This window comes from Neolamprologus multifasciatus, chromosome 1, assembly GCF_963576455.1.
Source record: "Neolamprologus multifasciatus chromosome 1, fNeoMul1.2, whole genome shotgun sequence".
NCBI classification, from domain to species: domain Eukaryota; kingdom Metazoa; phylum Chordata; class Actinopteri; order Cichliformes; family Cichlidae; genus Neolamprologus; species Neolamprologus multifasciatus.
The window spans coordinates 4392609-4420142 of NC_140439.1; the positions used below are offsets into that span (position 1 = coordinate 4392609).

At 40.0% G+C, this 27534-nt stretch overlaps 2 protein-coding genes across 8 annotated transcripts in view; one reads left to right on the forward strand and one right to left on the reverse strand.

Moving 5' to 3' along the window:
* LOC146525160 (multiple epidermal growth factor-like domains protein 11) overlaps positions 1 to 27534 on the forward strand; it is a 289529-nt gene that overhangs the window by 12053 nt on the left and 249942 nt on the right. The gene's annotated exons all lie outside the window — the stretch shown is intronic.
* On the reverse strand, positions 19615 to 27247 carry LOC146525161 (uncharacterized). Of its 4 annotated transcripts, none has more exons than XM_085162743.1 (5): positions 26776 to 27247; positions 24675 to 25714; positions 24315 to 24470; positions 23553 to 23645; positions 20958 to 21323 (listed from the first exon to the last, which is right to left on the reverse strand). In XM_085162743.1, exons 2-3 carry the CDS (start codon positions 25704 to 25706, stop codon positions 24369 to 24371), a joined length of 1134 nt encoding a protein of 377 aa, XP_085018869.1. In that variant the 5' UTR covers positions 25707 to 25714; positions 26776 to 27247; the 3' UTR covers positions 20958 to 21323; positions 23553 to 23645; positions 24315 to 24368. The 4 variants fall into 4 exon arrangements, with proteins under 4 accessions (XP_085018860.1, XP_085018869.1, XP_085018878.1 ...); XM_085162752.1 differs by having other exon boundaries at positions 26762 to 27247; XM_085162734.1 differs by having other exon boundaries at positions 19615 to 21323; positions 24681 to 27247.

Below are 27534 nucleotides of genomic sequence, written 5' to 3' on the forward strand. Positions count from 1 at the left end.
TACAGAGGTTTTGAACGATCTGCGCTGTGTTTACGTCTTTGTGTGGAATCTCTCATTTGCTGTTTTAGCTGTTGGGCGGTTGTTGAAATAGTTTTGTGAGCTTTAACCGGAGATTCTGTTGTTTCTGGCAAAATACATTTATATTTAAAGATCAATCCGGGATTTAATGAATCAGTATCGTATTATTCAAACTAAAATTGATTAGAATTGGGAAATCCAGTTTTTTTAAACCCACCCCTACTGAGCTACTAGTTGTCAGCCTAGATGCTGGGTATCGAAGTTTCCAGAGTTCCCACATCCGATGTGACTCCCTCCGCTGGCGTTACTTCCACAGTAGCATTCCAACAGCACCCAGTTCTTATCTCGTGCCCACTTATGTCTTCTTGTTCCAGTAGCCCAGTCTAGGGCTGCTCCATTATGGCAAAAATGATAATCACGATTATTTTCACTGAAATTGAGATCTCGATTATTTGACGATATTTATTTAACAATAACAATGTGTTGAATAATGACTTTAAAGATTGTCAAAAAATAATATAAAATAGTGCAAATACTGATAACAGTGCAAATGTTTGCAATATAAAAATAAATGAAAAATGTAAACATCTATGTTTAGTGAACTTTGCAGTGTTGCTCTGTGGTGCAGCTACGACACTGTAGCAAAGTTTACACACTGTGTCTACTTGATCCACGTCTGACTCATGAACCCATAATGTTTCCACACCACTCAAGTTTTTTACCTCTTTTCAACCAACAGCAGTCACTCTCCTCTCCAAATAACTTCTGCTTAGCTTTCCGAGCTTCCCTCGGCTCCTCTTAATCAGCGGTCCCCAACCCCCCGGTACCGGTCCGTGAGTCGTTTGGTACCGGGCCGCGAGAGCTGAGGCTCAGGTGTGAAATGTATAGTTTTCAGGGTTTTTATCGGTTTTCAGCGTTATTTTGTTATTGTTTTTATCGTTTACTCGGTTTTCCTGGGTCTTTTCACGTGTGTTATGAATAAATCTTCTTTTTTTCGGTACCGGTACTAGTTTTATTTTGTTGTATTTATCCGCGACACCTTAAAGGCCGGTCCGTGAAAATATTGTCGGGCATAAACCGGTCCGTGGTGCAAAAAAGGTTGGAGACCGCTGCTCTTAATTGTTGTGACACGTGTTCGAAATGCAGAGAGGTGCGCTCGATTTGCCACACGGAGCAGCGCGAGAGTAAAGCACGAGGGAGGGGCTAATAATCGGCTCAGTCATTTTTAATGATCGTTGAAAGCCCAGATCGTAATCGTGATTAAAATTCGATTAATTGAGCAGCCCTAGATCGAACCACTCCTCATCAGAGTGTCCTGGTTCCTCAACACCTGACGCGGACCTTGTTAATCTGGATGTTAAGATCATGACAATAGTAGCTCTGAAAGCTTTAAAAATCGAACCATTTCTAAATTGTGTTTCAGCTCATTTTACTAAATATATTTGTTAGTAAATATGTTATTGTGTAGTTGTTGTGTTTGAGGTGTCTGGAGCTTAATGGCTGGATCATGAACCGTAATGATCTCAGTTCAGATCTGACATTATAGCCTTTTCTTTATCTCTGCCCCCTAATGCCTTTTTAAAAAAATTGTAATTATCCAGTGAAAGCATCATGCGTTCTGCTTTATGTAGATGATAGTTGATCATTACCCGGGGTCACGTTGGACAGCACTCTAAAAAGAGCATCTCCTCCTACATTTAAATCACGTAATGCAGTTTTCATGAAGAATTTCTCAACACAGTATTTGCCATTAATGAATAAAGGAGCGTACTGATGTGCTGTGGTGCTTTGAAAGCACCTTGATATTATTTATAAAGTGAATATCTGACAGAACTTTGTTGATATATTTGCTTTCTTTTGCTTTAATGTCAGCAGCAGGGCTGCCAAAACATACTAATTATGACTGACAATCTTCAGAGGTTTAAAACGCTTGTGGATCCGCAAACATAGATGTGCAATCATTTAATAAGGCTGGTGATAACGTCCTGGCAGCATTAAAGGGTTTGCTTAGATTAAGTTACAGATTAACTGTTTTCTTTGAATTTAAGATCTAATTTGTGCAATTAGCTTGTTGTACTTTTGAAAAGAAGATTGTAATACTACGAAACCATAAACATTTTATATTATAAATATATTATATAATATATAAACTTTTATTAAAACCTGAAAATAGTAGTCATGTGTCTGTTAGGTGATCAGGAATCAACAGAAAATGTTTCTGTAGAAACTGTGGAAAACTATGTGCAAAGTTATTTTGCCCTATATGTGTAATCTATACATCAAAATGTAGCCATGATTGTCGTCTTTGTGTCATTCTCACTGAGACAGGATTCACAGTTCCTGTCACCAAAGCAGAGCCTCCTCCATTCCCCATAGAGGACAATGTTAAAACAGCTCCCAAATTTCAGCTGAAAACCAAAGTGGCAGGCTGTCATTACAATGTCACCACGTCCATAATAAACTCTGTTAACATGAAAGTTGAGTATTTTGGGGACTGGAAGTTGCCGTCGTTCACGGTGAAAGAATTTATGATTTCACATTGAGCTTCTTTCTTTATTTACACATATTCAGCAAGTTCAAATTTGAATATTTCACATATTTTTAAGCATTTCAGGCAAAATCTTCAAATTTTCACCTTCACATTCACGTTGCATTTTCACTAGGAAATGCTTACTCTAGTTCTTCTTAATGTTATCATTCTCATTCAGTTTTATCACTTTCAGTTTTTCTGTTCCTCTTGCATTTCCTCATATTTAGTCTCTAGTTCCTGTTTTATTTTGATAGTGTTTCACCTCTACTGTTTAGCTTTACTTCCTCCCTTGCCTCATTGTGTCGGTCATCAACGTCTGTATTAGTTTGCCCGCAGCAGTCTGCACTTCCCTCCTTAACTTGTGTGTTTAAGTAGCCTCAGGTTATCAGCGTTCTGTTGATGTGATGTCTGTTGTTTGTTGCTGGTACTTTAATTGTGTGTTTGGTTTTCTGGGTCTTTGGATTTGTTTTACCACCATTGAAGGTGAGCTCTTTGTTTATTCAGTCTGTCTTTAGAGTCTGCATTTGAGTCTTCATCCACCTGCACATAATGATAAAAGCTTCTTGAGGGAGCTGTTGTTGTGATTTGGCTCTATATGAATAAGATGTTCAGAAATCCACTCCAAAGTAGCTGATGTGCTGGAAACATCACAGCAAAGGCACAAGATGTATTTTAGCAACAGCAACACACCTGGAGAAATGTCTACAGATTTCTGTATTCGTATTTCTTGACCAAAACAAATAACAATGATGTTGAAAGCAGCATTGTGTAATGTCTTCGTTTCCTACAGTTTTAATATATTTTTAATTGATTGTTGAAAACAACTGTCTTTAATTTATTAGACAGCTTGAAAGAATTATCAGTGCTGCTTACTTTCCATCGCATTGCTGTCCTTTGAAACCTCAGCTGCATTTTCTATTCTATTCAGAAGGCCTTGTCAAGCTCCGCCACAATCCTGTCAGATGGCTCAGTTTATTTGTCTACATCCAATTACCAAATCTCATATAGAGTGAACTAGGCCTGGTTGATGTGGGGAAAAGAATGCTATCAATATTTTTAAGCCCAAAGACCATATCATCTCTGTTTTCTATGATGCATAATACAAAAATGTAGTTGCTTAGTTCATTCTTTATAAGCAGCTTGTTTCAGGAGAATTTAGTGAAACCATTTTCTATGTTTCTTTTGGATGTTTAAAATAAGAATTTTCCTGGGTAACCTTGTCACTGAAGTTTTGATATTTCTTTGAAGTGGGTTATAAGAGTTTATGATCCACAGTAGATGTGTTACCTGCAGTAGATGACTGCAGGCCATAACCCAGATGATTATTAGCACCTACAGTACAATGCACTCAGAACATGTTGGCCATATTAGCTGCTGTCAAACTGCTTTTTTCCAAAATCAAAGTGAAGGTATTGCACTATACTGGGTGTGTTACTGTGTAAATTTGGTGTTTTATTAGTTTAAAGCGTTAAACAACCAATCCTCGTTCACCATCAAACAAAACTCTTTGCCAAAGTCAAAAGCTTGTTGTTTCCACAAACGTCATCATTTGTTGCCATGTGCAATTCTAACATTAACACAGCTACAGAAGTTATTATTCTTGTTAAACTAGCACCCTGTCACTTGCATGGACACTATTGATTTATTTTACAGTTCAGGAATTAAAATATCAAAATAGAGAGTAAACACGTTATCACTAAACAACAATAAACAAAATGTCCATGTTTTTGCAAAACATCAGACATTTTATACAAAGAGGTTTTCCTATTTGGCTTCTAATTTATTCATCATTTCTGTTCCCCTTTTTCTTATTCTTGTTCTGTTTGTTCTGTTTTAGGCTTGAACAAGTGTATAAAAGTCAGGTACAATGTCTACTGGACAGGTGATTGTCACCGAGTCACTGAATCCAATGCAGTTGCTGAACTGATCATCACTGTGTCCACCTCTAGAATAGCAGAGGTTTTGTCAGCTTGCTGATCTTAAGCATGCAAATGTTTAATGCAAAAATCTTCCCGAGAGTGGATGTCAGAGCAAATTCTCTCCAAGGTCAGACTGTCCAATGCTCAGACAAATTGCAAAAATCCCAAGAGCTACCTCTCAGAATCTACAGTTAAATATGTCATGACCCTCCCACTCAAGAGAGCCATGGCCTGCTATTATTGACTGGCTGGTGTTTGATTTCAGCCAGGCACCCCTAATACTGGAAGGTCTGGAGCTGTCTCTGTTTGAAAGGTTCTGAATCCTATGAGTATTACCCAGCATATGCTTTAGCAAAAAGGAAAGTTTGAAGCCTAATCTTAAAAGTAGAGATAGTGTCTGTCTCCTGAATCCAAACTGGAAGCTGGTTCCACAGAAGAGGGGCCTGAAAACTGAAGGCTCTGCCTCCCATTCTACTTTTAAATACTCTAGGAACAACAAGTAGGCCTGCAGAGTGAGAGCGAAGTGCTCTAATAGGGTGATATGGTACTACAAGGTCATTACGATAAGATGGGGCCTGATTATTTAAGACCTTGTATGTGAGGAGCAGGATTTTGAATTCTGGATTTAACAGGAAGCCAAAACAGGAGAAATCTGCTCTCTCTTTCTAGTCCCTGTCAGGACTCTTGCTGCAGCATTTTGGATTAACTGAAGACTTTTCAGTGAGTTTTTAGGACATCCTGATAATAATGAATTACAGTCGTCCAGCCTGGAAGTAATAAATGCATGAACTAGTTTTTCAGCGTCACTCTGAGACAGGATATTTCTAACTTTAGAGATGTTGCACAAATGGAAGAAAGCAGTCTTATATATTTGTTTAATATGTGCATTGAAGGACATGTCCTGGTCAAAAATGACTCCAAGGTTCCTCACAGTGTTACTGGAGGCCAAGGTAATGCCATCCAGAGTAAGAATCTGCTTAGATACCATATTTCTAAGATTTTCAGCGCCGAGTACAATGACCTCAGTTTTATCTGAATTAAGAAGCAGAAAGTTAGCGGCCATCCAGGTATTTATGTCTTTAAGACATTCCTGCAGTTTAACTCATTGGTGTGTGTTATCTGGCTTCATGGGCAGATAGAGCTGGGTGTCATCTGCATAGCAGTGAAAATGTATGCTATGTCTTCTAATGATGCTGCCTAAGGGAAGCATGTATAATGTAAACAGAATTGGTCCTAGCACTGAACCCTGTGGAACTCCATAATTAACCTCAGTGTGTGAAGAGGACTCTCCATTTACATGCACAAACTGGAGTCTATTAGATAGATGGGCTCTGGAACCAGTCTCCTGGAGAGGGGCTGGACTCTGTCTCAGTCTGGAGTTGCCCCTGGTGAGAGGCGGCGGGCTGGGGTGGGTATTCTAATATTCCCTCGGCTTGCTGCCGGTATGTTGGGGTTTTTCCCGGTGGATGAGAGGGTTTGTTCCCTGCGCCTTAGGGTCGGGGACCGGGTCCTGACTGTCATCTGCACTTATGCGCCGAGTGGCAGTTCGGAGTACCCAGCCTTCTTAGAGTCCCTTGGGTGGGGGGGTGCTGGAAGGTGCTCCACCTGGAGACTTTGTTGTCCTGCTGGGAGGCTTCAATGCTCACGTGGGTAACGACAGCGAGACCTGGAGGGCCGTGATTGGGAGGAACGGCCTCCCTGATCTGAACCCGAGCGGTGCTTTGTTATTGGACTTCTGTGCTAATCACAGTTTGGCCATAATGAACACCTTGTTCGAACATAAGAGTGTCCATAAGTGCACGTGGCACCAGGACGCTCTAGGCCGTAGGTCGATGATCGACTTTGTAATCGTATCACCAGACTTGCGACCATATGTTTTGGACACTCGGGTAAAGAGAGGGGCTGAGCTGTCAACTGATCACCACCTGGTGGTGAGTTGGATCAGGTGGCGGGGGAGGACGCTGGACAGACCTGGTGCACCTAAACGTGTAGTGAGGGTGTGCTGGGAACGTCTAGCAGAGGCCCCAGTCCGCGAGATCTTCAACGCACACTTCCGGCAGAGCTTCAACAGCATTCCGAGGGAGACTGGGGACATTGAGTCCGAATGGACCATGTTCAGCGTCTCCATTGCCGAAGCTGCTGCATTGAGCTACGGCCGCAAGGTGGTTGGTACCTGCCGTGGTGGTAATCCCCGAACCAAATGGTGGACACCAGAGGTGAAGGGAGCCACCAGGCTGAAGAAGGAGTCCTATCGGGCTTGGTTAGCCTGTGGGACTCTGGAGGCAGCTGACAGGTATCGACAGGCCAAGCGGAATGCGGCCCGGGCAGTGGCTGAAGCAAAAACTCGGGTGTGGGAGGAGTTCGGAGAGGCCATGGAAAAAGACTTTCGGACTGCCTCGAAGAGATTCTGGCAAACCGTCAGGCGTTGCGTGGAGATCAGGGGCAGTACCCGTGGACTGGCAGACCGGGGTGGTGGTCCCCATCTTTAAGAAGGGGGACCGGAGGGTGTGTTCCAACTACAGGGGGATCACACTCCTCAGCCTCCCTGGGAAAGTCTATGCCAGGGTGCTGGAAAGGAGAGTTCGTCCGCTAACCTCGGATACAGGAGGAACAATGCAGTTTTCGTCCTGGTCGCGGAACACTGGACCAGCTCTTTATCCTCTCGAGGATACTTGAGGGTGCATGGGAGTTTGCTCAACCAGTCTACATGTGTTTTGTGGACTTGGAGAAGGCATTCGACCGTGTCCCTCGGGGTGTCCTGTGGGAGGTGTTGCGGGAGTATGGGGTGTCTGGCCCATTGCTGCGGGCCATTCGATCCCTATACAACCATTGCAAGAGCTTGGTTGGCATTGCTGGCAATAAGTCGGACTCGTTCCCGGTGGGTGATGGGCTCCGCCAGGGCTGCCCTTTGTCACCGGTTCTGTTCATAATTTTTATGGACAGGATTTCTAGGCGCAGCCAAGTGGCGGAGGGCTTTCGCTTTGGTGGCCTCAGAATCTCATCTCTGATCTTTGCAGATGATGTGGTTCTGTTGGCTTCATCGGGTGATGGCCTCCAGCTCGCACTGGAGTGGTTCGCAGCCGAGTGTGAAGCAGCGGGAATGAGGATCAGCACCTCCAAATCTGAGGCCATGGTTCTCAGCCGGAAAAGGGTGGAGTGCCCACTCTGGGTCGGGGATGAGTTCCTGCCCCAAGTGGAGCAGTTTAAGTATCTCGGGGTCTTGTTCTGAGATTATATCTCTCGGCTGGCCTGGGAACGCCTTGGTGTTTCCCCGGTTAAGCTGGAGGAGGTGGCTGGGGAGAGGGAGGTCTGGGCCTCTTTGCTTAGGCTGCTGCCCCCGCGACCCGGCCCCGGATAAAGCGGAGGAAGATGGATGGATGGATGGATGGATGATAGATAGATATGATACAAACCACTGCAGCACAGTACCTGTAATACCTACAGCATGTTCTAATCGCTCTAATAGGATATTATGGTCAACAGTATTGAACGCTGCACTGAGGTCTAACAGGGCAAGCACAGAGATGAGTCCACTGTCAGAGGCCATAAGAAGATCATTTGTAACCTTCACTAAAGCTGTTTCTGTGCTGTGATGAGCTTTGAAACCTGACTGAAACTCTTCTAATAAACCATTCCTCTGCAGATGATCTGTTAGCTGTTTGACAACTACTCTTTCAAGGATGTTTGATATGAAAGGAAGGTTGGAGATTGGCCTATAATTAGCTAAGACTGCTGGGTCTAGAGATGCTTTTTAAGTAACAGTTTAACTACAGCCTGTGGTACAAAGCTCATTATTAGAGATAGGTTGATGATGAATTGTGAGATGTTCTGGCTTTACAGAGGGCTTTTTTTTTATATAGAGCAGCAAACTATTTTTCCAGTCTAAATGATGATCTTCTAAATTTGTGACACTTATCTGACTTATCTGCTTTACGGTGTGTGTTTGAGAATTATACCACGGAGTCAAGTACTTCTGAATTGAGGCTCTCTTTTTCACAGGAGCTACAGTATCCAGAGTCATATGTAGTGAAGAGGTAAAATTATTAACAAGATAATCGACCTACTGTTATGAAATCTATTTCTACTGCTGTGTAATCCATTATTGTAAATTTTAACGTTATTAGGAAATGATTAGACAAGAGAAGACTTTCAAGTAACACTGTTAAATGTTCCGTTTCTACGCCATATGTTAAAACAAGATGATAATAATAATAATAATAATCAAATCAGTTGAATTATACTTATCTAATGAACCTGCTTTGAGATAATGCTGATTTTGATCTGATCTTTGAGAGACGAGAGGTTGAGGAGAGAACAGGGACGTCATATACAATAAGAAACTCTTATCTCTGTGCTCCGTGCCCATATAATCCAACAGGAGAGCAGCATCCCCTGGAAATTCAACCCCTCAGGAATATAGCAGAAATCCAAATCTTCTCAAAATTATAATCCACAGGAAAACAGTGGAAATCCAAATCCTCTTGAATGCCTCTAACATGGCAAAAAAGCCCAACAATGTCAAACCAAATTATAAGTCCAGGCTTTGGACAGCTGTTGATCTCTCGCTTTCTCCGGAGCTCATCTTCTGAGATGACGTGTGGCTGCTATCTATCTATCTATCTATCTATCTATCTATCTATCTCATCGTTCTAGATGTATAGAAATCCACATGTCTGCTGGCAGATTTACAGCTGCAGCCCTCTGGACCTCTTCCTTTGTTGCGTTATACTTTTCCTGAACCATGGCCTGTACGATATCCTATGTATTAATACTGCTACTACTTTTTTACTAGTGTACTACTTACTCTACTTTACTTTCATACACATTTTTTTTAATGCTTATACCAACACCAGCATCATATATATAGAACACATGCCTGTCTTGTTGGAGGAGTCTAGGCTCATTTCTGACCACTGTGAAAAGTTCAGAATCTTTAACAGTCATGTGAAGTCTCATCACGTTTCCTGGTACCTACACGGATGCAACATTATTATATAGCGCCAAATCACAACAACAGTCCCCTCAAGGTGCTTTATATTGCACAGTAGATTGTACAATAATAGATACAGAGAAAAACTCAACAATCATATGACCCCCTATGAGCAGCACTTTGGTGACAGTGGGAAGGAAAAACTCCCTTTTAACAGGAAGAAACCTCCGACAGAACCAGGCTCAGGGAGGGGCGGGGCCATCTGCTGTGATTGGTTGGGGTGAGAGAAGGAAGACAGGATAAAGACATGCTGTGGAAGAGAGACAGAGATTAATAACAGATATGATTCAATGCAGAGAGGTCTGTTAACACATAGTGAGGTGGCTGTTATTCATTCTAAGGCCATGCACAGTAGTGCTCCAACATACAAGTTGTTGTTGTTACTGTGACATAGCTCTCTCTGGCACAAGTGACATTTTACTTCCATCAGTAGCGTTGTTAGGATAATGTCTATAGCATTTCTTTTGTATGGCATGTACAAGTAGTAGTATGTTTTGTGAATATTGTCGAGGTTTGACAGAAAAAAAAAGCTTCTTTTCTCTAAAAAGAAATTGACAGCACTGCTTGGATTTGCAAAATTGCATCTGAAAAAACCATTAGACTTCTGGACCAATGTCCTTCGTGTGGACCACACCAAAGTTGAGGTGTTTTTGGTGAAAGCCAAACTAAGCACAGACTAGCTGTCGAGCACAGTGGTGGAGTTGTGAGGATTTGGCTTGTTTTGTGACCACAGGATCTGGACACCTTGCAGTAATCATGTTGACCAAGGCTTTGTCTCTTTCTAAAGCTTGGCTGAAATTGGGTCATGCAGCAGGACTGTGGTTCCAGGCACACCAGCAAATCAGTGACTCAAAGTCCAGACGGCCACTTGGCTGACATGCAAAGAATCGTACATGAAAAATGCTTTCAAACTTCCACAAGCAACAATATAAAGAAGAGGATCCAAAAGTCCTCCACAGTGATGTGACAGACTGAAATTGCTGACAAAGGTAGTTCTAAAAACCTTACAGTTGTCCCTCGCTATAATGCAGTTCACCTTTCTTGGCCTCGCCGTTTCACAGATTTTTGTGTGTGCAATTTTGCATGCTTTTTTTAAACAGCACATTGTGTTCTGTGACCTGATCAGCTGTAGAGCATTGTCAATTTGTCTCCTGTCCAAAAAATAGTGATGTCAAAGTATCTTACTGTATATTTTACAGTTTTGTACTGTCTTTCTAGAATATCATTAAATTTACATAAGTAGACTGTGATTTTACATGTCAAAGGTAAAATAACATAACATCACTGTAAATATAGTGAAACACAATTTACTTGTTTTTAAATATATTTTTTGTACATATGCATATTTAGATTGTAAAAATACATCCAGAAATGTATCATAATTTCACGAATATTTGTCTGTTATGTGAGAGAATGATCTGTTACATTCAAATGTAATACTATGGAAAATTAATGAGAATAATCAATAATCAAAGGAGTATTTGAATTATAATTTTGCTGAAATTTTCATGTCATCTAGGTCTGATTCAATAATTCAGAGGTAACAAGTATATTAAATATAATTAATAGGAATAAAAACTAAAAAAAAACATATAAAACATTGCACGGCCACGCTGTGCTAATTATATATTTTATAAAATAAATGTAGAGGCAGGAATTGCAATTAATATAAATCTTGAAGTATTCCCAACATTCCTGAACAGAAATAGGCCTCTGCACCTGGGGTGAGGGTGTGGCCATGAAAACAATGTGACATGCCATTGGATGTTGGGACACATACTGACATGACGCTAAGCATCGGCCAATGAATGTGAACTAACAACTACAAGGTCGCGGGTATGGCTGCACTGTAGGAAAACATCCTAATATAAAAGTATTTTATAGTTTTGTTCTGTTCTTCTAGCACAGGGGTCTGCAACCTTTCACACCCAAAGAGCCATGTTGACTCGGTTTCCACGCAAACGAAAACTCTGGGAGCTGCAAATACTTTTTGACATCTAACATGAAGATAACACTGTATATATTGTTTTTTTACCTTTATGCTTTGTGTGAACAACTAAAGTGTGCTGCTTAAATCCATGAAGTGCTACAGAGAAAATTGCATTTTATTTATGTAATTAACACATTTTGAACTCTTAAAGAAATATAACAAAAGGAAAGCTGAACTAAAATGATCCAGCAAACAAAAACTGTTGTGAGCCACCCTCATATCTCCTTTGGGCTTTTGGAGCCTTGACCTGACTTTTAAAAAGTAATTGGAAAAAAAGCTCTATGCTGCTGAAAAAATAGATATTTGCAAAATTCTGCCTTAATATGTATTTTACCTGGTTAATGTGTGTGGTGGGCGTGGTCTGCAGCGCCGCTGCAGGGGAGGTGGACGCACCTGAGCGGCACCCGCAATCACGCCTCGCCGCCTTTACGTCTGTGCTCTCTCTGCTGTTGTTGGTGTGTGTCGGGCTGTGAGCTGCAAAGCTACAGCCGGCTGTGTGCGTACAGCAACCGTGTGTGAAAAGTGGTCAATAAAGAGATGCTGAAAAGCGTGTTCATGCAAACATCGTCGGGTCTGCCGTGATATGTTTACAATGGGACTTCTGCTCCTGAACTTCTGCGCACAGCGTCTGCAGATCGGGGCTGTACGAAGTCACTTTCATCTTTACAGGACTGTAAGCTGTCATCTGTGAGGCGTGAGCGTGTTTGTTTTAACATAGTTCACAGTGGAGAACAGCTGCTCACATAATGTGGATCCGAAGGTCCATAACTGGCCTACCTGGGGCTGAAAGTCTCGATAAATGCACGGTGTTTGGGCGAGTACACCGGCTTCCGCGAGTGTGACGTTTATTTTGAGCGATGAAAAAATAATAGAATATAATTTTATTTTTATATTTCAAAATCACAATAATCTTCCAATTTAGAACTACAAGTTAAACAAGAACTAACATAAATAAAATGTAATTTATTTTCCCAAACCATGCAGAGCCGCAGTATAAGCACTAAAGAGCCGCATGCGGCTCCGGAGCCGCAGGTTGCCGACCCCTGATCTAGAATATCATTAAAGTTACGTAAATAAACTGTGATTTCACATTTCAAATGTAAATTAATGTTAAATCACTGTAATGTAATAAAACATAATTTTCAGGATTATTAAATGTATCTGTCTGTACATATGCATATTTAAATACATTCACAAATGTATCATGATTTCACAAATATCTGTCCGTTATTTGAAAGATCGAACTGTTGAATTCAAATGTAATACTATGGAAAAGCATATAACATGATTCCTATAAGCTTGTGTTACATCACATAAGTATTAGTATCATTGCTATTTAGGGCGATCGTGGCTCAAGAGTTTGCAGTTCGCCTTGTGATCAGAAGGTTGCCGGTTCGAGCCCCGGCTCGGACACTCTCGGTGTTGTGTTCGTGGTCAAGACACTTCGCCTATTGGTGATGGCCAGAGGAGCCGATGGTGCGATATGGCAGCCTCGCCTCTGTCAGTCTGTCCCAGGGCATGCAACCCATTATTATTTAAACCAACTGTTAACTGTATATTTATGTATTATGGTTCATATTGCCACATTCATTGGCCTTGTTTACAGGTAATTTCATTGTTTGATCACGTTAACATGTTCCTAATTTAATGTCTAAAAGCACTTGGAAAAGGCAGAATCCCATGTAAAATTAGCGCAACAAACTCTATTTTCATTACTGAAAATAACTGTATTTTCATGGGAAAGTTATTTTCTGTTATTTTACGGTCGTATTTTGGCGCCGCAGCTGCCAGAATATTACAGTTTTTTTAAGATGTTTTTTTAACAGTACAGAACGCGTTCAGTTTGTCAAATTTACGTAAATCTTCGATCACTAGCAGCGTGACTCTGAAGTGCTGTACTGTATGTTTGTAAGTTTTCTTCCCAACAAATAACAACAATGTGGTTTAAACTTTTTGCACCGTCAAAGGCAGAGGAAGATGCTAACCATCGCACAAAAGTTGGACTTATGGACATGCTAAAGGAAGGTAGAGGTTACCGCATTTTTTCAGATTATAAGGCGCATCAAGTGAAACAAAGCAGTCAGATAAGTCAAACTTTACTCTTCTTGCTTCCTCCACTTCTGTACCAGTGATTCATTGATGTTCTGCACCTGAAAACAGGGTTTGATCTTTGGTTTCATCCTATAATACTGGGCTTATTTTTCTATGAAGGTGTTTAAACAAGAGAGAAAAGTATGAAAATGTTCATGCCTGTATGAGAAAAGTGTATAAAGTGTGTAGTGAGGGGTTTTCCAGCCTTAAAACATCGATAATCATTGTAAAAATAAAGTTGGCTACTTTGCGGGTTTTACCTATCGCTGGTCATTTTTAAAACGTAACTCCCGCAATAAACGAGGGACTGTACTTGTTTTTTACAGGGCTCTCAACACTTTCTTTTTCACTGTATGTATGTTTTGAAATAACATCAGTATACTGTAAAACATGCTCAGTGTTATATTATTGATACGTGTAGTTGCCTGCTCTCTCTACCTCTGGTTTTCCGTGCACGCATGTGGAAAGACATGGCGCTGTGCTCTACCATAGCAGAAACATCTAAATATAAATCAAATAGGCTGGAAATGAATAACTCTTCTATAGTTGACTATAGTGATCTTAACTGACGATTATTTTTTATTCATATTTAGCTTCTTTTTTGACGTTTGTTTTAACAGCCTGCAGCTACATGTGTGATCTGGATGAAAGGCAGACTATATCTCTCACTACATATGGGTGGTGCTGAAACTTGAAGCTTTCAAATACTGGATAATTTTTCCAAAAAATGAAGACAAAGCCAAATTTTAACACGAGGCCAAGACAAGTACTTTGTAAACTCCTGCCATATGCTTTGACAGCAGAGAGTTTAAACTGAGACAGAGCAGAAAACTCTGCAGCGATTCTGTGAGTAAATTCAGCGATACGGACATTATTATGCAGAAAGTGCATTTCCCATTAAAGAAATCCCACAGTCTGTCTGAACTTGACCTAACTCTTGTCTTTCCATCACAGGACACACGCACACAAAATAACTTCAGGGTTTTCTTTAATCCCAGTGCCCTCCATTCATTTCTGTGACGATCAATTATTAGCCAGTTTATCTCAAGTGGACCGTCCTTCGCAGGGCTGTGTGTGACTTTTTACAAATAGTGCTGATATGCCTTCTTATGTGTGCAGCTCACCCAGAGGAATATCACCACTAGACTGCAGTCTCTTGGCTTAACTCCTTTTACAGTCTGTCAATAGGCAGAAAGGAGTGGACCACCTCTGAACACCGAGCTTCCTAGCACAGGTCTGGGCGGGTGCTTAGAGGGAATTACAAAGTTTAGCAAAACTGTGCTGATAGGGAAAAACTACAACTCATGGAAAGTGTAGACCTGGCCAATTGGCCTTTAAACCTTTGGACAAACACCTGACCCTTTCTGATATTGCACCTTGAAATAATGGTGATATTAAATCAGATATTTCAAGCGTTTGCTTTGCCCTCTATGATGAATGGGACAACTTTTCATGGTGTATGGTGCAGCCTGCCTGGCAGCATAAACACCTGAGATTATGAATATGATAACTCAAGAACTTGACAGCATTGAGTTTTCAAATTGATGTCACAGGTGCATCTCCTAAAACTGAATTTGAATCTTTACCTAAGAGGTCAAGTTTTCTTAAAATCTTGTAAATGCAATAACTTGTTAATGAGGGAACGTAGGATCTTGAAATTGATACATAGGTGCATCTAACACAGAGGGTTTACAACATGTTGCAAACCACTGATTTTGCACAAACCAGCAAGAAAAGATTTGACATTTGACAAAAACAGGATCTGTCTGTAAAAGCTTGAAAGGTTTTAAACGAATTCTGCTTTATACGTTTTCTTTTGGCAGCATTTGAACAACAAGTAACAATGAAAATGGTAAACAAAATGATCTTCACATCCAGCTGTGAACTACAATAATGAAACCAAAACCCAGGATCGGAAATCTTAAATCCTTCTTCAAACTACAGGTCTCGGTGTTTTGAAGCCAGCAAGAAATACTTGAAAGATATTTGTCATCAGTTTATTGCTGTTTATTGGGAGAGAGAACAGTTGAAGCCATGCTGTAGCTCTTTTTAGTGCCGTGGGGTTTCCTTGAGAATCTCTATATGTTGCTGCTGCTGTCCCCAAAACCTTCTTCCACTTTGTTTCCAAATGTTTGGTCTTTTAAAGGTTCTTGAACAGAGCTTTCTCTAGCCCACTTTGCCATAAGGCAGGAGCAGCAAATGCTTCCCCCCTCTACTCTGCCAAAGTGCTGCTGCTTACTGAGAGCAGCCACAGGCTGTTCCTTGCCTGCTAGATCTCTTTGCACTCAGACTCAGATTTTAAAGATAGCTTGCTCAAGGCAGACTTTAACATATTCTTCACATTTTTATTGTAGCCCTTACAGTACTGTGAGGATACTGGGGCCTTTTTGTTGTAATAGAAGCTTATTACCTTTTAATTATAAAGTAATATTTACGTAACATACATGTAACTATCTCATGTGAACAGCTGTTATAGGATGGACATGATAAACATATGTTTACAGGTAGTAAGCTTTAAAATTTAAAGTTATATCCACAGTTAGACCTTCTGACAAAGAAGGATATTTTAGGCTGGTTTAATTCCAGTGTAATCATATCCTAATATGCTTAAGCATCAAACGATGTTAGATTATTATTATGAGGTTACTGTCACAAGCCAGTATATTCAAAATGTGTAGATATTAGCATTTTATTGCTAGGATGTTAACACCAGGTACCAGTAAATTACCTGTACTATGCAAATAGCTGACCCTGCACAGGTCACCAATCTGCCACAGGACCAGTGCATACAGACCGTCAACAATTCGTGCTCATATTCACACCTATATGCAGTTTAGAACCAAAACTTATCCTAAAGTCATGCTTGTTATCAAGCATGTCATCACGAGTTGAATCACGAGTTGAATCAGTGGTAATAACTGTCTATAACCCTATTATTGCTCTGTCCCCATCTTATTATAGTTTTATTACTGCACTTAATTTGGTTTGGGGCAGTAGTTGCACATGGGGAAAGCATGCAGCAGGCAGCGGACATTATTATTCTCTGAATAATTACCTGTGCTGGTCTTACACTGGTTCAGTCAGACATCTCAAAGACTCAATACCAGGAATCTCCAAGAGTAAAGACAAAACTTTAGGGCTGGAGTGCATGTGCCAACACACATAATTTTACCAACCCTCAGTCAAGTCAATTTAATGAGGGTGATGTCGGTGCAGACCACAGGAGGATCATGCAGACCTCTCTCTTTGTGTCGGTCACTAACCAAAAATGAGTCTCTACCCAGCTCTTTTCAGTCGACCACGAGCCAGAAGATAATAATAATCAATGTGTAAATTAGCACATAAAACAAAGACATTGTGTCACAGTTAATTTTCAGATGATGTTTGCCTTCACAACAAAACTAAGACATGTCGAGGATAGACCAATTACAAAACTGCCATCCTTCATCACTGATGAAATTCTGATTAGGGTAGAAATATGACACCTGCTAAGTTTAGACATGTTGAACTCCTTTAGTGTTGCCTTTGGGACTGTTGATCCAGGATCTGAAACAACAGAGCATGGGTCCAAAAATGCCTCGTATCCAACCATATAACATTTCACCTGCTATTTTATTCTCATACTGGCAATAAAGCCAACACTTGGAGATGGCTAATTCTGCAAGTTTATGCTTTGGGTTTCATGAAATGATCCAAACACAACCCAGTGCATGAGGTCAAATTAGTGAGGCCAAGGGAAAGATAAACCCATCATACAATAAAACCTGCATCTCTGTGAGAAAAATCAAAAGCTGACGTCTATAAAACAAGTAAAGCTCCGCCCATAACAGCAGAGTCTGCATGCTGTACATGTTTCAAAGCTTCTGCAAATGTTCACTGAAGCCTATTAGTCCGAGGTGATGTTTGTATTTGCTGTGTTGCAGTTTGGAAAACCATTACAAAGTAAATTTGACCACTTTCTTTTTCTCCACAGTTGGAGTCCTTGTGTGATCTGTTTTGGACAGATGCAAGCTTCAATTCAATTCAATTCAATTTTATTTATATAGCGCCAAATCTCAACAAAAGTCACCTCAAGGCGCTTCATAGATACAGAGAAAAACCCAACAATCATATGACCCCCTATGAGCAAGCACTTTGGCGACAGTGGGAAGGAAAAACTCCCTTTTAACAGGAAGAAACCTCCAGCAGAACCAGGCTCAGGGAGGGGCGGGGCCATCTGCTGTGATTGGTTGGGGTGAGAGAAGGAAGACAGGATAAAGACATGCTGTGGAAGAGAGACAGAGGTTAATAACAGATATGATTCAATACAGAGAGGTCTGTTAATACATAGTGAGTGAGAAAGGTGACTGGAAAGGAAAAACTCAATGCATCATGGGAATCCCCCGGCAGCCTACATCTATTGCAGCATAACTAAGGGAGGATTCAGGGTCACCTGGTCCAGCCCTAACTATATGCTTTAGCAAAAAGGAAAGTTTGAAGCCTAATCTTAAAAGTAGAGATAGTGTCTGTCTCCTGAATCCAAACTGGAAGCTGGTTCCACAGAAGAGGGGCCTGAAAACTGAAGGCTCTGCCTCCCATTCTACTTTTAAATACTCTAGGAACAACAAGTAGGCCTGCAGAGCGAGAGCGAAGTGCACTAATAGGGTGATATGGTACTACAAGGTCATTAAGATAAGATGGGGCCTGATTATTTAAGACCTTGTATGTGAGGAGCAGGATTTTGAATTCTGGATTTAACAGGAAGCCAAAACAGGAGAAATCTGCTCTCTCCTTCTAGTCCCTGTCAGGACTCTTGCTGCAGCATTTTGGATTAACTGAAGGCTTTTCAGTGAGTTTTTAGGACTTCCTGATAATAATGAATTACAGTCGTCCAGCCTGGAAGTAATAAATGCATGAACTAGTTTTTCAGCGTCACTCTGAGACAGGATATTTCTAATTTAAGTTTTTACATTCACTATTAAATGTAAAAACTGAACTTGTAATTTTTATCTTAACTCCAACTTAGACTCAACAGTCCAAGGCCTCTGTGCTGTTTGCTTGAAAACAATTTAGTGCTTTGTGTTAGATTTGTATTGTTGATTGTCATTTATGCTTAGAGTTGTATAATCAATGTCATGTTGGTAGAGGTTTGATCCTTAATAGTCTGCAAAGACTTTGTGTGCATTCCAGAGTGTTCTGGCATTCACACCCACATCCTGGGAGCACGGGAGAGGTCGTACCTCCTCTTATTGTTTCATGGTAGGATAAACGTATCTATGTCTGTTTTAGGCTAAGTGCCTTTTGTTTAGATGAACAGCTGGACTTCCAGGCAGGCATGTAACCTCAATAAAAGAGCAGTGTTACGGGGGAGCAGACGAGAGCGACTGGGGTCAAGCGAAGGAACGGCGCTTGTCGTGGTTCTCTCCCTCATGCATGAGTAACACTAAGAACTTTGCCTACTTGGTGTTTAATGCTTTTTGCTGTGTAACTGAATTGTCTTGAACGTTCCAGCGAATGGGTTTAAGCTACAAACCCTCACTTTGAAACCTATAAAAGAGGATTAGACTCTCGTTATTCCTCATTGTAAAGAAGAATTGAAGTGGGCTATAGTAAGCAAGCTTTGTTATTTTCATGGTCAAATGTGTTACGAAGCATTTGGAACAACAGCAGGATGCTGTTCGGCTTTAATAACTGTTTTATGTTGCATGTTGAGTGGAATGAATGCATTAGACTTCTTTCACCCTTCACCTAAATTGTGCATTATTATTTGCAAAATGCAGATTTACTGCAGAAATGGTTTTATTTTTATAAAGCTGCAATCGTTTAAAGGTCCATAACATATGATTCCTTATTCTAGCCCTTTTTATGCATGGCATCCTCTGCAGTGAATGTTTTTTCAAATTTCTACCAAAACTGCATTATTGAAAAAAGTAGCCAGGGGTAATTCCTAAACCTACAACATAAGCAGCAGGGAGGATTTGGGGTCACCTGATCCAGTCCTAACTAAACGCTTTAGCAAAAAAAAGAAAGTTTTAAGCCTAATCTTAAATGTAGAGGGGGTGTCTATCTCCTGAATCCAAACTGGGAGCTGGCTCCATACACTCTAATAAATAAAACATTGGTTCAAATTAAAAAAACATGTTAACGGTTTCCACTAGAATTTTTGAGTTAAGCCAACTTCTGGCAGAATAACATTAATTCAAAGCAATATTTTTGAGTATGGTGAAGTAGCTTTTTTGGCCACAATTAAACACATTCTTAAGTAAAATTAACTTAATAATTTTCGACTAGAACACAAAAATTTAAGTTGATCCAACGTGAATTTTATGTATAGTGAAGTTACTTTTTGGCCACAAAAAAAAACACATTCTGAGTAACATGAACTTAATAATTGTCAACAAATACACAGGAATTTAAGTTGATCCAAGATTATATTTATGTATGGTGAAGTAACTTTTTGATCAAAATAAAACACATTTATAATTAAAATGAACTTAACTGTCGGCATAAATAGTATTTATGTTGGTCAAATATGATATTTTGGTTACAGTGTAGTAATTTTTTGGTCCTACAGGAGATTCTATAAGCGCATTTACCTGTTTCCCAGCAGGCTAAGTCGCTCCAAAATATAACCTTGATCATTTGGCTGTGTCTTATAACCATGACTACCACGTGGGCAGGCTCATGCATGGTGGTGCCTGCCCACAAAGAAGTCAAGGTTCTAAGACCTTAGAAACTTGTCGATCACTTTTTTCCCCAAACGAAGGTCAGCCTTAACATGCGCTGTGTGTGCTCTTGTGTCATGACCTTCAGAAAAAGAAATGGATGTTGTGTGTATTTGTTTGAATGCGGCAGATGTGATGCCAAATACCTGGACATCAGCTAAGGGACTCGTACCTGGTGCTCAGAAAGAATAGAAATTCAGACAGATGTATTCAAATGAGTTAAACCCATTTAATTACAATAACAAACATCACAATTCTTTAACGTGCGTGCGAAGTGCAAGATTTGTGGGCTTCAGTTTCCTAGAACACAAATTGCCTGCTGAAACTTAAGGAACTGTGTATTAAAATTGTAATACAACCTACTACTTGAATCCTCTTTTTTTTTTTACTTTAACATGTGACAGTGAATCAAAACAAAAGATGACAGGCTGCTATACATTAAATGCACTAATTTAAACATAAAATGAGCAAAGCTTCTTTCATTCAACTTTGTCAGCACTCTTACAAAGTATTCTTGATTCTCTTCTATATTTGACTTTTCACCCTCAAGATTAAGGCCAGCTAAAGAGGGCATTACACAAACTTTAAAACACACCAGTACCCTCAGAACACAGGTCATGGGAGAAATTAAACGCATTCCTTAAAAATGTGCAAATAACAGCATTTAAGACACGGCAAAACATTAACTCAGAAGGCTTAAGAACAGCGCTTTAAAATTTAGTAAAACACAATGAAGTAGTGCCAGAAATGCAGGAATAAGGTTTTTGTGAAACTCACTCATGAATGGTCTATCAAGTCTGCTCTAGAAAATACCAAACTTAAGATTCATTACTTTAGAGCTGGCTTTTTGTCCATCAAGCTCAAGGCATAGCTTTTGAAATACCTCAAAGGTAAATTTCAGCTGCTTGGGATAGGTAAGGTTTAGAGCGTAGATTACTCCCATCATCAAAGCACAGGATCTGGCAACATCAATCCTCTCCAGGATCTTGGATCCCTCAACAATGATGGTTGCAGGCCCATCATCAATGATAGCAATCTTCATGATTTGCATTGCAAGGTCTGCGTTGAGCTCCTCCTCATCCTTGTAGGAGAAATTAAATGTTAGGATGTATAAAATACATAGCTCAAGCACTTCAGGATGACGTGCATAAGGGAATGAACTACTACAGGTAGGAAAATAAGCTAAAACAGGTTGTCTTTTGTGTTTTTCAGTGATTTTACTTTGTCATTCTGTAATTTTTAAAAGCTAAATTAAACCATAATCCAACGTTTAAAATAAAAAAATGTCTTGTTTTTCACAGTTTTGTTTTTCCACTTTGAAAAGAAAATCTAATAAATCATTTTTAAGGGTTATTCCACTTCTAAGTGAAATTTTATCTATTGCCATATTGCCACAGTTAGAAAGTGAGAAACAAGCCTTTTGTAAACAGCACACTAATTCTCCTGATCCGGAAGCAATCCATTTGCTTTAGCAGAGCATAAACAATGGAAGTGAATAGCAGGTGCTAGCATGTTGTGTGCAAAAGTGATTAAAATGACTCAGTAATGAAAACAAATATTGCTTGGGAGCTCAGTAATCATGTTCACGGCAAATGAAAAGTGCAAAAGTAACATGGAAGATTTGCAGAAGCTGATTTAGACTTGAGACTACATTGCAGTTACGTCAAACACCGCTGTAAACATCCACTGCATGGTGCATGGATATAACACAACAGTTGAAAAAGCCTCCAGCTTCCATAAACAAACACACACAGCCACTACTATACAAGCATAGTAAGCTGCAGTAACAATGGATGGGTCTTTGATTTGTTGAAGAAATATTGCACAAATAGCATGTTGGTCTATAGACACTGGTCGGCAGTGGCTTCAACTGCTGTGTTATAACCATGTGGAGGCTTACAGCAGTGCTTTGTCGTAATGTAGTCCTAAGTCTAAATCGGCTCCTGAAAATCCTTCATGTCAATTCATACTTTTCATTTGCAGTCAGCATGATTGTTGAGCTCCCCAGGAATACTTGGTATCATTATTGAGTGATTTTAATCACTTTTGCACACAAAATGCTAGTACCTGCCATTCACTTCCATTGTTTATGCTCTGCTAAAGCTGCTGCCAGATCAGGAAAATGACTGCGCTGGCTACAAATTTTTTTATCCTGTGTGTTTATGTTGCACCTTATCACGGAAACAGGTTTCTATTCAGCAAATTATGTTCAATGACAATGGCAATAAACATCTTCGGATTGTAATTCTGAAATGCTTTTTTCTCACTTATACATGGCAATAGACATATTTTCACTTAGGGTTGGAATGTCCCTTAACTCATTCAGTGCCAGAGATATTTAGCTTTTTCACTGATTTTGAAGGCTCACAGAATATTTTGTTCTATGACTATGTGAATTCTGAAACCACCATGACAAAAATGAGTCTCTCTTCTTTCAGCAGCAAAAAAAAAAATGTTTCTACCTCTGTTATTTAGAAATCTGCAGTAGAAAAGAGAAACTTTCATGACAAAACACCTGTTTCTGGATCAAAAGTGTTTTGTGTAAATAGGTTTTTCTAGCAGATCAGTGACTTTGATGTAAATATTTCGTGTTTCAATGATTCATGCAACATCTCAACTATGTTTTACTACTATGAAAGTAAAAAAATCACCTGTAAAAATGTACTTTTGGCAGATTATTTTGTGTATAAAAATAGTTGTTTATAGACAATTTCAACATTTGAAAAATATATAAGAAAAAAGCGACTGATTTATGATTCAGAGAGTCTGTGTGTGTGTGTTACTCCCGCATGTGCACAAGTGAGTGCGCGACTTAGTCTGTTCACCCCCCACCCGGCCATCGGTTCGTCTATCAACAATTTCTGTGTTTTATGCAGCAAATCGTTCATTATTCTGGTCCCTGCTGCCTTCAGAAGTTTCTAACAGGAGATACTGGTCAGATAAATCCGGTTCATGTTCACTGGAATCGCTAGAAAAACCATGACGTCAGGCTGCAGACACCTCAAGCTCGAAATGACGAGCTGGATCAAAAATCGCGCCACAATACTCGTTCTCAGTAGAGCCGACTGTCACGCTAGTGGAATTTTATCCATGTAATCAACTCCACCACCTTCTCAATTCAATAAAAAGCTCAAGAGGCGTCTATGGCACTGAGCGTTCGGATTCATTTTGACGTCTAAAGACGTCTATGGCACTGAATGACTTAAATACTCAACCCTGAACAGAAAATCCAATGAACAAAACACAAAGACCCTACAGAGACATGCATTCAAAACTAAACAAAAAATTAAAAAACAACTCAAGTACTTACGCTGTATTGTTTGAAAAGATCCTCCTCCTTCTCTCCAAGATAGACTATGAGGCAGCGAATAGCAATTTCTCTGTGCTTTTCAACTGTGTTGTCCTGATTGATAGAAAAAAATAGATGTGTTAAAAAAAATCAGATGTAAGTAGCTTACTTCATATACTGAAAATGATATCCATAATGATATAGCAATTTTTTAAATTAAATAATAAAAAAGTTCATTTGGAATAAGGTGGAAAAGGTGATCTGGCTATTCTCCTGAGTTTCTTATTGTTTGGGACCTGCTTACTCTGCACACAGTGGGGGGCATGGCTGTCTCACTCTGCGGAGATCTGACAAACGCTGCGCTTGTCACCTGGACATTCCTTCTTCATAAGTAAAAACACTAAAATAAAGATACATTTTGTTGTACTTGTGCTCTGAACTTGTATAATAACAATAAATATCCATTCATTCAATTACAATGTAACTGGCACAGATACAGTCTTCCTCCATGTTATGTATTGTTAACGTGCTTGCGCGTGTGAAACACTTTATGTAAATCATAGAGCTTTATTTAAAAATAATAAACAGTGTATATTGTACAGACGACATATTTTCTTCTTTTGCCCTGCCCTAGATGCAAGTGTAACCAAAATATGAACAATTTTGGAAAAAAATAGTGTTAGTATACAATGGACCTTGTTCAAAGCAGCCATATCAACATTTGACATGAAAAAAGTAAGGCAGATACAAATAAAGGTCTATTCATAAAGTTATTCATTATACCTGCAGAAGCATGTCCTTAATCTGCCTCATCCTCAGACCTGCAGCTCCTCCTTTTCACAGGGTCAAGGCCATCAGTTTTGGGGTGCATTGGTCAAGCCTGGCCAGAAAGGTTGATTCAAGGCTGACTGTTGTTATCCTCTTAAATTCTTCACATATCTGCAGGGCACACCAGAATAAAATACAACAAGAGACATAAGTATAAATAATTCATAAATGAAAATCCAAATGTGCATTTGTAAACATTTAAATGTATTAGGTGTAAATATATGCATTTCTAAATTTTTTATTTATCTGACTTCAATTTGTAATTTCATCAATCCACAACACAAAAACACTGGTTTAATAAACATTTTATCTCACCTGTACCTCGCTAAAAAGAGCAGGCCAGCGCTTCATGAAGTCACTGATGGCAGGGGCCTCTTTCACTATTTCCTCCCGACGAAGGCTGAACGTCTTGTCCATTTTCTGAGCTACCACTCTGGAGTTGTCCCTTTTCATCACTTCACTCAGTAGCTCGATTCTCTCTTTTTCCAAACTTTCACTAGTTTCACCTTGAGCATGAGGGGGTAGGTAGTTCACCTCAGCCTTCTTTGGTTTTTTGACATTCTTTGCCGGGTATTGGTCACATGTCATTTTCCTCTTAAGTGAGTTTACTTCAACTTCAGGGCAGCCGAGACCTCTAAGCTTGCTTCTGAAATTGTTCATCTTGTACTTTAGACGCTGCGCCCACCCATAGCATCCATTGAAGGACCCTGGTTCTTTCAGGCAGGGATGCTTTAGAGTCAGGGCCTCTGCAACCTCACTGATCTGCAGACTGGATGGATAAGCAGTATACTTATAAATAGCTTCTGCTAGTTTTCTAAGGATGTCAGGAAGCAGTGGAATTAAATCTTTTGTAGGGAGAAGAGTCCCATCTTTTTGGAAGCGCTCATTGGCTGACCGAATTTGGATCTCTGTGAGGTCAGAAAAGCTGGGAATCTGAAACTGAACAGGCCAGCGCTGGTAACGGTGCCCTGGACTATCTTCAGATGCGGAAAGAATCAGAGTGTCATTAGTTGACACAGATGAGGTGTCAACAGAGTCCTCCTCAGATGGATTATCAGTCACGTTGGTCACATCACTTAAGGTCAAGGTTATTGTAGGCTCCTGGTCCTGGAGAAACACAATCTTGATTGTGTCCTTGTCCTTAAGGTCAGTTGTCGAAACAAGGGTAAAAAACTCATCACCAAAATAAGCATCTTTATAGTGAAGACAGAAGTCTCTTGTAATGGAAAAGGTATCACGGATGGCTGAATAAAGGTCATCCACCATTTCTGGGATTCCAGATGGTAGTACAACTTTACGGACATCATGATCTGCAAGGATCACTCGAAGTTGAGACGGTTGTGACATTAGGTAACCTGTAGACCAAATTTTTGACATGTTTCTGTAATTCTTAGTAACAGCTAAATAGTGCATAATATAATAAAATTTGATCTCCATGTATGGAAACTAGGAGCCAATTAACTATATGCCATCTCTGAAAATAGTAGAAAGACTGAGATTTGGGTTTGTCTTTTTTCAGCTGAAAATCTCCACACAAAGTATGGAAATCATTTATGGAACATAAATGCTGCACTTAAGAGTCATAATGGTTGTTCCGCCACAAATGTAAGAAATCAAGGGGACCGTGTCTGATAACTCAACTGCCTCTATGACTTTCACTGGACCAGTTTTCTCAAGCACATAGCTCCTCAGATGTTCAATTGACCAAGCAGTTACACCTTTCACTATGAATCCCACATTGCCTTTCAAAACCACAATCTGGATCAACTCCCCAAAATCTGGTAGACCACCAGTGGAACCATAAGCCAGGATCATTCCACTAGTGTACTTGGTGCCTCTGTAACACACACTTTTGGCTATCTGGACACATGTCTCACCAGGAAACTTAGCCTGCAGTGCTTCTTGGATATCCTCTCGCAGCACACTAACATCCATTGTAGACAGTGTTGTAGCCTGTAGTAATGGTCTGACAGCTCTGGAATCATGTTGGTTATAAGCAAGCAACAACTGATGCTTCATGGCCAGTGACAGCAGAATATTTCTAAAACTACGAGTATGTCTGACAACATGCTTGAAAAAGCTGTGCTTTGCCTCAAACCGCATTGTCCACAATGAGGACCATAAGCCCTGATAAGTTCTGGATAATGTTCTAGAAAATGGTGTTTTGGAATGAGGCGTTGCTCTGGAAAAACCATGAGAAACCTGTGTTTATGCTCAGATATCTTACTGTCCAGGAAGCAAATGGTCTCCTCTGTGTGCACTTGATTCACAACAAGCTCAACAATGTCTCGAAGCACAAGAAGCAATTCCCATGCTGGGTCAGCCTCAGGGATTTTTGATCCAACCATGAGTGCAAGGCCAATCCATACTTCATGATTCTGAATTACTCAATTCAAGCTTACTTGTTAAAGCTTACTTCAGAAGGTCCCTTGGTATTCGATACCAGGAGAAGATGATGGTTTGAGCCTTTGTCCTGGCAAGAAACTCAGCAAAGTAACTGAATATTTCGGTGAGATTCCCACTTTCTTTAGAAGGCTGACCACATCTTAACTGGAACCCCTAGATCTGCAACGCCAGGACAGTGTATAACACCAGAAAGTCGTGCCTGCACAAAAATACAAAAGATGGTATTTTCAACTTCACCTGTGAGTCTTCAATACAGTGAATAAGTTTCACCTGTCAAAGCTGTGTGAGCTAGAACCAAACATTCAAAACTACATAGACCTGAATACACTGGGTGCTGGAAAGCCTAACGTGGCTTTCCATAGATCAAATATACATAGAGGTGACATGGACTGGGCCAGTCTGTTGGAGCGTGTATCCCCACCGACCGCGATCTTGGAGGGGTCTCCACTCGCCCCCAGTGCATGTATTTCTACTGAGGAATGTGTTAATAAAATATATATATATATATATATATATATATATATATATATATATATATAGTTTTTTTTATTAACAAAAGCAAACATAAGGTGTGGCATGACAGGACAAAATCATTTCTGACAGTAAATACGAAAAAAACCCCAAACTTTTTTATACACAAGCTACAATGTCAATAATCCCACTTGATCTGTTTTCATTTCATTCTCCAAAACCAAATTGGAATCAATGCTGAGTCAGCAGCTATGGTCATTTTTGTGCACCCTAGTGTTGCAAAAACTGGCATACTACT

What these genes read in the sequence shown, in the direction of transcription:
- LOC146525161 (XM_085162726.1), bottom strand. Translation starts at nt 25,796, where the DNA reads ATGGAGATCAAATTTTATTATATTATGCACTATTTAGCTGTTACTAAG. An exon ending in CTCTTTTTAGCGAGGTACAG is followed by an intron (nt 24,471 to 24,674) that starts GTGAGATAAAAT and finishes TGTGCCCTGCAG; the next exon opens with ATATGTGAAGAATTTAAGAG.